This window comes from Bidens hawaiensis, unplaced genomic scaffold (genome assembly GCF_021521415.1).
Source record: "Bidens hawaiensis isolate Kalapana, Puna unplaced genomic scaffold, B.hawaiensis_p1.1 tig00020652_1, whole genome shotgun sequence".
NCBI classification, from domain to species: domain Eukaryota; kingdom Viridiplantae; phylum Streptophyta; class Magnoliopsida; order Asterales; family Asteraceae; genus Bidens; species Bidens hawaiensis.
The window spans coordinates 22,546-37,896 of record NW_027493165.1 but is presented as its reverse complement, the minus strand read 5'-3'; the positions used below and the strand labels follow the sequence as shown (position 1 = coordinate 37,896).

General features: G+C 34.2%; 1 protein-coding gene across 1 annotated transcript; it reads right to left on the bottom strand.

The window, feature by feature from the left end:
- Positions 1–821: 821 nt before the first annotated feature.
- LOC143561299 (dynamin-2A-like) lies at positions 822–10,446 on the bottom strand. The gene is made up of 22 exons (XM_077049419.1): positions 10,306–10,446; positions 9,553–9,603; positions 9,245–9,365; positions 9,071–9,160; positions 8,919–8,980; positions 8,714–8,828; positions 8,295–8,637; positions 7,079–7,226; positions 6,219–6,320; positions 6,023–6,142; positions 5,681–5,764; positions 5,473–5,600; positions 4,711–4,795; positions 4,494–4,611; positions 4,270–4,346; positions 4,028–4,084; positions 2,874–3,012; positions 2,635–2,786; positions 2,439–2,552; positions 2,154–2,221; positions 1,884–2,056; positions 822–1,331 (listed from the first exon to the last, which is right to left on the bottom strand). Exons 1-22 carry the CDS (start codon positions 10,444–10,446, stop codon positions 1,093–1,095), a joined length of 2,727 nt encoding a protein of 908 aa, XP_076905534.1. The 3' UTR covers positions 822–1,092.
- Positions 10,447–15,351: the final 4,905 nt, after the last annotated feature.

Sequence of the window (15,351 nt, the reverse complement as noted above, 5' to 3'; positions counted from 1 at the left end):
GCTGCCACAACCAACATTATTGCGAAAGCTCACAACCACGAACAATACAACCTCATCTTGAATGGGATCGTGTAGGTGCTTATGACCGGTTGATAATAGATTATTTTTCTCCGAACCCGATTTTTTATTCGGAAAGATTTCGGCGCCGTTTTCGGATGAGTCGCCAACTATTTTTACGAATTATTGGTGATTTAGAACAAGATTATGCATTTTTTCAACAAATGGAGGATGCGAGAGGTAAACTAGGATTTTCTCCTATGCAAAATGCACGGCGGTAATTTGTCAACTAGCATACAGGACTATGAGTGACGCCATACAAGAGTATTTACAGATGTCCAAAACTGTAAGTCGTGAGGCCCTCCATACGTTCTGTGAATGCGAGTAGTATTATCATTTTAATTATTTATTTCTAGACATTATTTTTAGTGTTAATTTTATTAATTTTGTTAAGATTATTATTTTTTGGTATTATTGAACTTTATGGTAAAATTATTTGAGGTCGACTCAAACTTGCATACAGAAAATATACAAGGGTCATCAACAAAGAGAGTGGGATGCTTGGTTCCCAAGGCTAGTTGTTGACAAGGTCAATATCATCAGGATGATCATAATGATTCAACACTTAATCTTGAGGCGGTTGCATCATTTGATTTTTAGATACGGCATGCGTTTTTTGAGATGCCCAGCGAAACAATGATATAAGTTGTGATACATTCGTCCCACATAGTTAACAACCTAAGTCACACTTTTAACTTATGTATGGTTTAGACTCTCGAATGCACCCTTACATATTTAGTATTCAGAAACACATTATTAGCATACAACCAAACCAATTATTTAGCATCACTGAATCACATATTCTCATGGTCCAAAACTTTTAAAATAATACAAGTCTTACCTCTCATAACAAGAATACAAAAACACCCAACAATTTTTGCACCAGATTCATTTCTATCTACAATAAATGTGTTCTACAAAACATGCCATAAAAAGTCATTTCAAGACAGCCCGGTATGTAGATCGGGACATGGGCCCGCACCCACCCCAACAATAACGCATGAATCAGTTTCTGTTTTCCCTTTTAACTATCATCTAATACCTGTAACCTGAACCGGAACCAGGCGGTGCTGGCGGCAATCGGTTAGGCGTGCGGCGGCCCGTGGAGTTTGATCTTGACCCCGGTCCATCATCACCATTCTCATAAGGCCCATTAGCCCTGCGCCCGTGACCGTTGGATCCAAATCTAGAGTCGAGGCTTGTGGGCCCGTTAGCAGCAGAATCAAAAGCGGATCTCCAATCACCTCCTGAAGATCCACCACTTCTTGGACTTTCTGTTAATGTCGAAGTTGTAAAATATATTAGATTACTAGGAGTGTGCATGAAACTGAACAAACCGATCATGAACCGAAAAAAGAAAACGAAACGAAAACCAAAGGCTTGCGTAAAAATCGAACTTCAGATTCGGATTTGGTTATGAGTGTAATAAAAACCAAAAAAAAAAAACAGACAGTTTATAAATTCCCATTTATTTAATTTGAGTTTTAAATGATTTATAAGAATTTAATAAAATAGTGTAACCCAAATATTCTAAGTCCAAATGTAACAAAATAGTTAATTACTAACAAAAAGATTTATCTTCAAATGCATTATTTGGAACGATTTTTTTTCCCTCAAAATTGTAAGCCCAAATGGCAAAACCAAAACCGAACTGGAATCGAACTAAAAACCCAAAAAACCTAAACTGGGCATTTTTAAAAACTCACAAAATTTCAGTTTTTGGTTCGGTTTGAGCTTATAACGGACCCATGAATAAATTTTACTACTGAGTCAACCAAAAACAACCCGACCCTTTAACAGTAAAGCATGATGATTATTATTATTACCTGCAGGGCTGTCGTTTGGCATGCCTGTAGCAGCTGCTGCTCGGTTATCGTGAATGCTGAGCTGGCGGGTGAGTTTTGAGAGAAGAGAGGATTGCTTCTGTATTTTCTCTCTTTTTCTTTTAACATTACCATCTTCTTGAAGCAGTTCTTCTATCCTTGCGGTACTTTGAGAACTTTTTACAAAGAAAAATAAAAAGTCAAAATAGGTAATAAAAAGACCCAAATAAATTATTGCAATATTAACTGACATATTTGGAACCATGAACTAACCTTACAGAACTATAGAGTTTATTCAGCATGTCTTCTTTAGCTTTTTCTACTTGGCAAAGAACAACTGCCTGTAAAACCACAACATATACTCGAATCAAATAATAAATTAAAAAAAACTTTCAGAATATGCTTTTGGTCCCTGTGATTTGACATGTTTTAGCTCTCGGTCCCTAAAAGGATTCTTTTGGCATATCATGTGCCCCTCCAAAAGTGTTAAACAGGCAAAACCACAGGAACCAAAAGTGTAATTTACTAAATGATATTTAAAAATGATGAATAGAACACCTTCGGGACATTAGCTGCAAGGCTGTTGAGGACCGCTTCAACATAACCACGTACTTCTTGAACCATCCAACGAAGCTCTTCCTCTGGATCTACTGGTTTTCTAACCATTGTATCCTATGATAACATAAATAAATAATGTTTAATTATGATTTAAAAACAATATTATATCAATAATAATACAAAGTGGACAACTCACAAGAGAACCGTCAGAATGAGTTTGTCGAATGGGTGGACCATCAGGCTTGAGTTTGACTTCACCCCCTTTGGCACCCATCACGGCTCGTATTTTATTTAGCCACTCAGCTTTATCGACCGCGCTCTCAGCCTTTAACACAACAGCGCTATGAGCTGTATAACCACTTATTAAACTTTAGGTCTGCATTGAGAAAAAAATGATATAACTGCATACAAATATATTGCAATCGATAAAATTACCTTTCAACACGGTCTTGTATGCAACTTTGCTGGTTATTTTGAAGAGCAGACTAGGCGGTTTTTCTTCTACCTTTTTCTTATCCTTCGAACTTTTGGACGGGGGTGGTTCATCGTCTTCAATTTCTTCTATTGCGCATTCCTGATAATATACATCAGCAATTTAAACTATAAATATATATAAAAGTTTTGGTTGTTTTGAACCAAAGAAATAATTTATCAATCATCATCATATAATAATATAATATCTACCAAGTAGGAGTGTAAACAAGCCGAGCTGCCGGTTAACTACTCGAGATACGCTCTCTAAAGCTCGAATCAAGCCGAGCTTAACAAAGCTCGAGCCCAAAATAAGCTAGTTAAACAAAAAGGCCCAAGCTTCAAATACCAGCTCCACTAGGCTCACGAGCCTAAATGAGCGTTTCATTTATTTCAATATAGCATCTTTTATTGTAATAAATATATATTACATAATAAAATAACTCTGTGCATAATTATGAAAAAAATTAACCAAATGACATATATTATGTTATATATTATAATAAACTTAAAATTAAAAATATACATAACTTGAAGGCTGTTTTGTTTTTTATTATATGCAATCCTGTGATTACACATGTGATCCCAAATTTATACGTGTAAAAGCCAAATTACATAGATGTGTAATAATCAAAATATACATATGTATATAACCAATTTACGTATATGTAATAAAAAAATTACATATAATAAATGACAAAACGGCCCTCAAATAGTATTAAATATATAAAAAGTTAAATAAAATGATCTGTTGGTAAAAATTCTTAATCGTTTGGAGGTTCTGAAATGATCCTGATCCTTTAAAAATAATTATACATCATACATGTATATAAGTATAACAATTAAATAATTAACAAACGAGCCGAGCCCGAGCTTAAAGACTTTCCCACAAACTGAGCTCGACTCGTTTAGATCCCTACCAACGAATCACCAAGAGTTTCTTGTTAAACAAGAAACAAACAGAGAAGCATAGTGCAAATGAAGATCCAAGATCTCAACATTCAAAAATCTTTTGGTTTTTAGTAAAGAAACAATATAGAATAAAGATGATATGCATATGTTTTTAAAGATATACAATTAAAAATGAAACTAAACTTTAAGAGATTCTCAACACATACCTCCAAAGTGATGACACCACGAAAATTTCTCTCTTCTTGTTTTTTAGTATATCCAAGCTGCAGACAACATATTTACCCAAAAAATATCATTCACAATTTAAATTATACATTCTTCAAAATTGAAATCAAATTTTCAATTCATGCAGATCCAGAAACTACAAAATCTTAAAATGCTGTTACACAATCAATCAGAATAAACAAATTAATTTGCATCAAAAGTAGCACATAGATTATAATCTAACCTTCCCAGTTTTCTCATTTAAAACAAACCATCTCCTACTCCACCCGTTAGTTTTTGCACTTTTCTTTAGCAAGAATCCTACATGTAGAGAACATAAGTTATAAATACATTATGCATCCTTCAAAGTAAATAATGTCTAATAACACAGTATACTGCTAAGTGCTATATACACATATATGTATGTTTGATATAATAATGCATGATGATGTCAAAGTGTAAGTAAACCTGCTGTTATCTCCCCCTCAGGTCCTGCAGTCTTTAGAGAGGATTCCTCTTGTGCATCCTTATCTTGCTTGGTATCTTTCATTGATTTTAAGTTTCCACCTGTTTGAGGACTTGCTGACTAAACAAAGCAAAAAACAAATTACAAGCAGAAACTTCAATGTTCGATTAAGGCAATCATATTTTTCCAAATATAATATAATCAGGCCTCTTAGTTTACCCTGTTTAGCAAAGATTGTTCCGCATCAACAGCCTTCTTGGAAGATTTGGTTTTAATCTCTTCTTCTCGCCTCTGCCTTTCCATCCTAATACAAAAATAAACATAATAATAATTTACAAATAAATAAACTTTCAACTTTTTGTGCACATCCACAATAGAACCAACACAAAAAAAATTGTAAATCCATAAGATTTTCATGTATGTTTTACACCATTAAAAGCTAAAGAAAACGAAAACAGATTTGAAAGTGACATAGCCAAAACAATGGTGTCGTGTACAACGATAACCAAAATGATAGAAATAACAGAATTCAGGGTTGGTCATGAGAAAGGAACTAAAAACAGCCTGTTACATGACAAATAATATAGAGGAGATCAGTTGAAATTGCTGAATAGTATAAGGGTTGCATACTTTAAACTTTTAATAGTAGAAGTTAGTCTGTTAAACCAGAACAAAAAAGTAAAGGGAAACATGGAGTTTCAGGTGTTGGGCAATAAAACTTTCTTTTTGCGCGATTAAAAGAAGAAAAGGTTCTTTCTTGCATAATTAAATCCGTAACTTTTTAAAACGGGTCTTTTCGTTCAGTTATATAGGTTAAGACGTTTAATCATGCAAAAACAAAGTTAAAAACTCAATGCACAAAACATGAATGTTCCTGTTTGTACCATATAAACTAATATCAGTTACACTATATATTAAATTACTACCCGGCCACTAACATGTCAGCAATAACAATGCGAACTATCAAAATACAAGTCATACCTTCTCTGCACTAAACGAATAAAATGTTGAGGTGGGACAAACACCCGTTCCATGTCAACAAGTGCAGTCACCATGGTCTTTGCATCATTCTTAAACCCTTCCAAAGCAGTAGTAGCAATTGCCACCACCTAATTAAAATAATATAACATAGGTTAAAATTAAGATAAAGCAACAAAAACATTAAAAAATTATTGCAAATAGTATGTACCTCTCTCTTAAATGTAGGGTATCTACCAAGTCCTGGTGTAGCATTAGCTGATGCTGAAACGATATCAGCAAGTACGCGATGAACCTGTATCCATAAAAATAATTACAAAACTTGTACTTTTTAAGAACATTAAAAATAGCAAATAATTCCTCCAGTAAGCATAAAAAATGCAATACGATAAAAATACACATTAAGGTATCAAAGATCGGGTAGGTAAATGACAGCAAGCAAACAAATAAAATCATATGAATAAGAAGAAAGAGGTAAACATGAAACTCAACTTAAACTTACGAAATAACTGACATTAACAGTTGAAAGAGTGGCAAATTATGTGCATTTTACCTCATCAACACAGAGACGTGATGGCTCCTTTGCGAGCTCTAATACACCTTTTATTAATGACCGCAATCCTTTCTCTGGAGATATAAGGTAAGGTTGATAACCATCTGCTTCTAGAACAATCTGATACCAATTCCAAAGTCATCATATAGTAGTAACAATAACTTGAGTGAGCCAAAATTTAAAAAAAAAAACATACCCTTTTGACGTTTTGTAGGTCAAAATGTCTATCAAGAGGAAGTTGTTTGATCCTGTTAGGAAAGTTACCCTCAAAGCTTGCAACAACTTTCCAGCCACTACCCTGAAAACAATGCATACAAGAAGGTAAGAAAAAGAACCAAGAGGAAAGACAACAAACAAATTAATAGTTCATGATTTATGTAAAACTGATAACATGACATTTTATGGTCATGAAGAAACCAGAGATGTATCAAAGGCCCAATAACAGTAATTAAAGAGGGGGGAGGGTGGGGTGGAAGTGGTACCCCCTCTTATCTTGCAAAATGTCATATATACCAAAAATATCCTTTAAAAGCATTAAACTTGTTCATTAAAAACTTGTATTTTGATATACATGATAGTAGCGAAGTTAAAGAACGTGTGTGAAATTCACACTAAAAAAATCAGTAAGTTAATCTCTCAAGATGTCTTTATCCCACAGACATCAGTAAGCCTAGCATTTTTCAATGCTGCCATACTGTTGCCAAGCCTCTGTGGCACCTTAGATATAAGGCCACAAAAATAAAGTGATAATCAACTGTCAAGCAGGATAATAAGTAAGAAGTTGCAAAATTAAGTGTAGCCTTAAATGAGTTGTCTTTACATTTGAACTCTATAATACAGATATAAATTATCTTTTTAATTGACCAATGGCATGCTTATTAAGTGACCTAAAATCCCACCAAAAACTAGAATAAGATGTTGCAACAGGCTTCTGTTAAGTTAACATGGAACAAATAACATACAAATCAAGTCCACAAATGTAAAAAAAGTGAGAAAATTAACAAATGTAAATAATTAAATATACATAAGTAATCATTGTTTGCTATGTGTTCTCACCTCTCCGGTCATAATATGTTGAAGAAATTTGTCCTCAAATTCACGACAAAGCTCCAAAGCCAAAGCTCTTGTACCTTCAGAACTGGTGACCATTGATTCCCCAAGCCTTACCAACTCATCTTGCACAATTTGAGACTTACCCTGAAGCCTGTATGAAAAAGAACTATATTAACAAACTGATCTAAGACCACTAAAAGCAATAGATAAAACAAAACCTTCATCCATGAACGGCATAAAAGCAACTATGTAACACAAAATTATTACACAAAGTAACGTAAGACCTGCTTGAAATGTCAAATATATATGTAAACAAGAACCTTTTCCAACTTACTTGAGAGAGAGAGAGAGAGAGAGAGAGAGTAAAATTTCTACATAGGTGACTGCTTATATAAAGAGAGTAGAATTTCTACATAGGTGACTACTTATATAAAGAAGAGAGAGTAGAATTTCTACATAGGTGACTACTTATATGAAGAATAGTAGCGCAATATAAATCTAGTTAGAATGGATTTCGAATCATCTTATACATATAGACATCATTATCTACAAGCTTGGTTTTATAAAGTGTGGTGCTCTGATGCATTTTGACCTAATGCACAATGTGTGCGCATCACGTATGTAAAGCGTTCGTTATTATAAATATACTAAAAACAATCTGTAGACAATATTTTATACTCTTAAACGTTTAAACACTAAACTATAACATATACTCATCTCTGGCCAAAATCAAATGTGTTCAATAAATGGTCAAATTTGTTCAAATACTCAAACCCATTGCTCAATCAATGATCAGATTTGTTCAATCAGATTTGAAAACACAAGCCCACATCTAATTTGTTCAAGTATTGGACACATCAGATTGCATCAAGCCACATCAGCCGCATTGCACGCACATCATGGAATCAAATCGCATTGCTGTAATTGATGCGATCTCATCACCGCATCATGTGCATTGCGCATTACGTGCTCTTAAGGGGAGCCCATTTTGAAACTAAGTCCAGTGCACACATTTTAAAACCAAGTGTACAAGCATGTAAAACAATTAATAGTTTTCTTTTAAGTAGAAAATGAAAACATTTATTTATCACATGTGTAAGTGATGCTGATGACCGACAAAAAGGTATAAAGTAAACTATACAGCAACAAGTAGGAACAAAAATGACTATCTTTGCAGTACATTTTGAAAAAAAAAATGTTTCAAATAACCAAATCATACCCGGATAAAAGACTTGGAAGCCTAACTTTCATTCGGCTACGGATTTGATGAGCAAGGGTTTCCACCAGGGCTAATCTACCAAGCTTGCTCTGAGGGGCCCCTGTCAATATAGATTTCAAACTCTCACTTTCAGCTCGCCAAGCAGTCTCTAATGAGTTATTGGACCCCACACTCCCAGATTGTGCTGAAGCAATAGAAACTGATTGACCAATTAGAGCAACCCATGGGATATCAGCTGCACTTCTTGGGCCTTGACCCATAAGAAGTGCCTGAACAGCAGCAAGAATCTTGGGATCTGAAGATGCTTGATCAACTTTACTGATGACACCAATGGTTCTTGTTGCTACAGTCAGCAAACAAAGGTTATAATTTGAATATTATGACGGTAAATAAAACTGAAATTATATTTGAAAACCCACATTCTGCATCATATTCCTTAGCGTATCTGAGGGCTTTTGCAGAGGAAACTTCAGGTGCCTGAGCAGCAGGTATTACAACCAGTAGAACCGCATCATTGTGCTGAGCATACTCACTCTGAAAGAATTTAAAAAATATATGTATTTGAACTAATAAAGGATAAAAAAACAATGATGTGACCAAAACAGCCAATTTCAAATCACTCACCAAAGATTCATCAAGATTTCCCTTATCAACTCCAGGGAGATCAATCAATTTCAAAGGAGGAGCTGTAAACCATATGCTTGAGTTAGAAACCAATTTTTTAAACGACAAGTTACTTTTAAGAAATGAAATTATGAATATCTATTTATACTCACATGTACTTGTTTTAAGCTTCAAATATATTTCATCACGACTCTTGCTTGAAATTTTACTAAGCCTATCCTGTAATGAGTGACGAAGAGCACCTGCATTTATTATTCAATATCAATAAAATGAAACTCGCATTCTGTATATAATTAAAGGGCCAGCAGTATGACATGAGAACTCACTTGCTGACACAGGTTGGGATTTATTATCAATCTGCAGTACAATTGATTTGGCGCTTAAGTTCTCATCCCTCTTTAAGTCAATGCATATAGGCGCTCGTGTTGCACCACCTTCACCAGTCGGCTGTTTAAATTGAGGCCAAATACGAGGACCAGAATTAGTACAATTAAGCTCACACTTCACATCATCAAAACTGATGTGGCAGTGGACTCATATCTTGTTAATTTTTTGTAACGTGTATAGTTATCATAACAAACTGGATACCGAGGTCCAGACTAAAAAATACAAAGGAAGAAAATGAAGATCATACCAGCGCAGGATGCCCTATCAAACTGTTCAAAACTGCTGATTTTCCTGCACTCTGCACAATTGAAAGCCCATGATTAATCTAGCTACCATGCCCTAACTTAATGACAAAAAAAGCCTAAAGTTGGAAAAATCATAAACAGTCAGTAGAGTAGCGTAAAAACAAAATGACAAAACTCCTTTAACCTGTATAATAATTGAAGTTCAAAACATAATGCCTATAAGAAATCGAGTACAAAAACCATAGCAAACACAGCTTAACTCATCTACAAACCATTAAATAGAGATCGAAACAAACAATGCAATTCACACTGTAACAACAAGTACGGCGACAACTAAGAATTCCTAATAACAGATTTGACATCACAAACAGTAAACCCTAACTAACTCACTTCCTAATTACACTAACTTAAAATTCATCGCAATTAAGATCACACCACATCATAAAGAGTCTGTCGAGTAAAAACAAAATGGCAAAACTCCTTTAATCCATAAGTACAAAAACTACAGCAAATAAAGGTAACTCATCTACAAACCATTAAATGCAGATCACAATGCATTCTGAATACAAGATCTTGTTTTCCTAATAACAGATTTGCAATCACACACAGTAAACCCTAGCTAAGCCCGTTCCTAATTACACTAACCTAAACAATTCATCACAATTAAGATTAAGATCACATCGCACCCGAATCGATAGATCCACCGACAAAATCAATGAATCAAACGAGTGAACTAGTCAGATGCAATCACTTACAGTGTTTCCAAGAGCAACAACATTAAGAAACGTGGAAGTGCTGCGTCTAGACGAGCTTTCGTCAATATCTTCATCGTTAAGCAGAGCCGCAGCCTGCCGCATCGAATCCGCAAGCTGCGTCAGTTCTTCAATCGCCTCCATTTCGTTCGATCCAATTGAACAGTAAACCCTAGGCTTACAGATCGCGTGTCGGAAGGTTGGAATCGAACGAAGATCGCAATAAACCCTAGGTTTTTAAAGGAATTGGATCTACAGTGAGATTTGAAATTCAAATCGGTTTGAGATCAAAATGTAAAAGAGAAAGAATTGTTATTATGTAACAACAGAGAGATGATATAAGGAATCAGTCAGTCACCACTACGGAAGAATAATAATAATAATAATAATAATAATAATAATAATAATATCAATTTAGGTTTTTGTAAGTTTTGAGTTTTAACAGGACTCTCAAGTGTGATTTAGTTAGGTTTTTGTTAAATCCAAAATAGATATCATGATACTAAAATGAGCTAATGTTGATTTTTAGGTTGGTTATTAGCCGGTTCGATAGGAAGCTTTTAAAAACGTAGTGCACCCATGTAAATACGAAACAAGATTAATACAAAGTTTAAACGAGCATAATGAATAGCTATCCATATTAGAACAAAAATATACTATAAGATGAAAATCACTTTAAGTTATTTGAAAACTTAATCATATTTGTGGTGGTTGTTTTGCTTTGTAAGAAAAATTCGAAAAGCCCTTGACTATTGTTTTGTTATAGACCTCCAAAAGTGTTGATATGAAATATATTATAATAATATGTGTAAAATACACTTTTACATGAACATAAAAGAATGTAGCAAGTTTCGTATAAGATTATGCGAAAGGTTTTGTAATTACAAGATTCAAGTAGACATAAAACATTATATTTGGTTGGAGTCACGTATTTGACATGATTTTGTACCTATATATTATTTTTAAAATTATCATATTTAAAACAATATTAATTCGACTAGTAAAACCGGGCATTGTGTTGCAGCAGCGAGTTGATGCATATTCGGTGGGTATTGGTTATGGTAGTAAAGGTACCTTAATATAACCCAAAATATAAATTTGTTAAATTAGCATACAAAAAGATTAGCATACAAAAGTATATTTAAAACGATGTTTATTCGGTCGGTAAAAATTGGGCGTTGTTAAAATCCGAACGTTGAAGCTTCTGCATTGGTAAACCCGAGCGTTACGACGGTGAGTTGACGTAAATTCCATTTAACGTTTAACGGAAGTTAAAGTTAGTACCTAACTAGGGATGTTCTTCAGGTTCATTTTTCGGGTTTTTCGGGTCGGTTCTTCGGGTTTCAAAGTTTTAAATCTTGACCCAAAACCCAACCCAAATCTCTCACAGGTTTTTCGGGTTCGGGTAATACGGGTTCGGGTTTTTTCAGGTTGGGTTAATCGGGTTTCGAGTATCCTAAAAAACAAACAAACAAAAGAAAAAAAAACACAATAATAAAAATTTTAAAGCTACGATGCTAAAATTAACACAGCATATTTTTCTTTGTTTATAACACATATAATCAAATAACAAACCAACATAACTTGATAAAACAATTCAAAAGAAGAGTAAAACTAACTCGAGCATTAATCGTATTCAATCGGACATGATTTGGTTGTTCGATTTCGGTTGCTATTAGTAATAAACGGAAAACATAAATTAATAATAAACAACACATCCATAATAGTTAGAATGCCAATAGTTGATTAAAGCCTGATTCTAATTACTTTAGTGGCTAAGATAGCTTATTATACCTAAAAATATATTTAATTTCAAAACTAAAAGTTTATTCAGGTTTTTCGGGTTGACCCGAAACTTATAAATCAAACCCAAGAACCAACCCAAATTACTTCGGTTCGGGTTCGGGTTCTTCAGGTCGGGTTAGTTCGGGTTCGGGTACGAGTTTTTACGGGTTGAGTTTCGGGTTTCGGGTAAAAGTGGCAGCCCTATACCTAACATTGTTACAAAGTTAAAACCTTAGTACCCATACCTTCAACTTTTAAACTTTGTACACAATCTTGTTATTTTTGGGAAATGTCAGGGACTAACTTTGCAATTATGTCTTTCTATTAATGATTAGTGAGTGACTTCAAGTTGGCTCAATGATTCATTAAAGCCTGAACTGAAACGAGATTCGCGAACTACCGTTTACAGTTTTTGTTCTTTCTCTTTAGACCAAGAAACTAACTAGTAATTGGGGATGAGCAAATTCGGTATTGGTACCAACCAAAATCGGTACCGTCGGTACCGAACCGGTACCAAAGTTTTGGATGTCGGTATGGTCGGTATTTATCGAATTTTACCTTCAATATCGGTACCGTTCAGGTACCATACAGATACCGGTCGTGATTTTCGAGATCGGGATTTTCAATACCGGTACTGGTGTGATACCGCATCCCTACCAGTAATCGTGTTACCATTTACAGATTTTGTTCACATCCTTCACGCTCTCCATCCGCATATATACGAAAATAAGTAAATAAATAATATATATTGTATAAAAACTATAGTTATTAAGTTTTGAAAAAAATAGCCATTTTGCTTGGCTCATTTCGGTTTGCAACATTTTTTTATCAAAATAAAACATTCCCCTAGGGTGTACATCTATTACCATATACTTCTATTAGTGATGTGACGATTTCATTTAAATTCATGGACCACGTAAAATTACATCTCATTTTTGTTGATTTTTTAAATCTCCCGGATCTACAAAATGCATTCTAAAATCATTGTGAATCATTCTATGAATTGTCGGAGGTGTGTTAACAAATATGTTGGGTTGGGATAATGTGCTATGCGTTATTTTTTATCAGTTGCTATATCAGCCTCTATCATTTAAAATTTAAAACTCACCACTCAACTAATATTATACTTCATTCTTTACCGTTCTATTTAAAAACAAAAGGAAAAAACGTGATTGGAGAGTTTGGAGAATGAACCGCATGAGGATGGTCATTCGTAACCCATCACTAGTGGTTTTGGGGGTGGGGGCATGGTGTTCTAGTGACACCACCAGTGCTACCTCAGTACCGCTAGTGATGAAGAGTGACCCATACCCCTTAGCTTTAGCATGTACGACTTCCCACTTTACAGTCTATATTTTGTTAAATTTTATATGACTTTATGTGTGTTCAGAATACACACTTTGTTAGCGCGTTGATAAATTTAGTGCATGCATATACATGTTATGTCTCTAAAGCATTCTCCCCTAACTTCAAACATAAAATTACACTAAAAATTACTAAATTTTATCTCTCCTTAATTTAATAATATTTTTATACTTTTATCATTTCATTTTCTTTCTCTTCTACTCACAACCACTGCAAAAAAATATTAAAAAATTTATATGGTGTTACAGAAACTTTTCAAATATACAGAAAAATCACTGCATTTTCTCGCTCATCCTCTCACAGCGCCATAACCCTCTCCATAAATTATAAAATCTCACTCACACATTTTGATGAGTAGAATATGAATGATCTAAGACATGTATATTAAAAGAGGGGGAAAAATTCCCAAAATAGGTATTTATAAAAACAAAAGTTTAGTTTTATGTATGATTTTTAAAGAATTTCAAAAATATGTATTATAAATTAGTCGTGACGAGTAGATTATTTTAGTACACCAGTAGTTTGCAGATCCAATTAAAACATGCCACGTGGCCATAAACTAATCGTGACGAGTAAGTTCACTAACTATCTAGTCGCCACGACTAAAGTAGTTACATGCATCGTAATCAACAACCACGAGGGCTGCATAGATGTTTTAGTCGTGGCGAGTAGATTACAACTTTTCGAGACACGAGTAGTTTACTAAACTAACCATAACGAGTTGTTTTGTTTACCAAATTCATCGAACCGGTTAGTTTTACAAAAACCTAACGGGACCGGTTAGTTTGAAATCTCAAATAGTATCTACGAGTAGTTCTTCCTTATACATTCCCAATACGAGTAGTTCTCCCGTAAATATATCCAATACTAGTAGTTTGTTACCAGTTAACTCGTCGCGACTAGTTTGACCTTATAATCTACTCGTGGCTACTTATTTTAGAGTTAATACGATTTAATTTAAAATATTCTAAAAGATTACTCGCCTCGGTGCAATTAATTAAATCCTACTCATCCGGTACGGATGTGTAGTTCGGAGATAAAAGACTCTAAGTGGTTTATTATCACCTAATTGTGTTTAATTATTCGTAAATACAATTTGTGGTATGTTGATGCCAATTAGAAAACCCTCAAATTTAATTATAAAATGTATTAAAAGATTACTCGCCGACTTGAAGAAGTGGGTTCCGATAAAGTAGACGCGCCGTTCATGCATTTGCAAACGGCAATTACATGACTACAATTAATTGCACCGCGGCGAATAATCTTTTAGAATATTTTATAATTAAATCGTATTAACACTAAAATTAGTAGCCACGAGTAGATTATAAGGTCAAAGTAGTCACGACTGGTTAACTGGTAACAAACTACTAGTATTGGATATGTTTCCGGAAGAACTACTCGTATTGGGAATGCATAAGAAAGAACTACTCGTAGTTACCATTTGAGATTTCAAACTAACCGGTCCAGTTAGTTTCTTGTATAACTAGTCGGTTCGATGAATTTGGTAAACAAAACAACTCGTTATGGTTAGTTTAGTAAACTATTTGTATCTCGAAAAGTTGTAATCTACTCGTCACGACTACATTTATGCAGTACTCGTGGTTGTTGATTACGATGAATGCAACTACTTTAGTCGTGACGACTAGATGCTTAGTGAACTTACTCTTCACGGTTAGTTTATGGCCACATGACATGTTTTGATTGGATCTGCAAACTACTCGTGTACCAAAATAATCTACTTGTTACGACTAGTTTATAATACCTACTTTTGGAATTCTTTGAAAATCATACCTAAAACTAGAATTTTGTTTTCATAAATACCTATTTTGAGAATTTTCCCTAAAAGAGGTGTTTTATACCTTAAATATGTCATAATATTGGAGTTGATGAAGAACTATA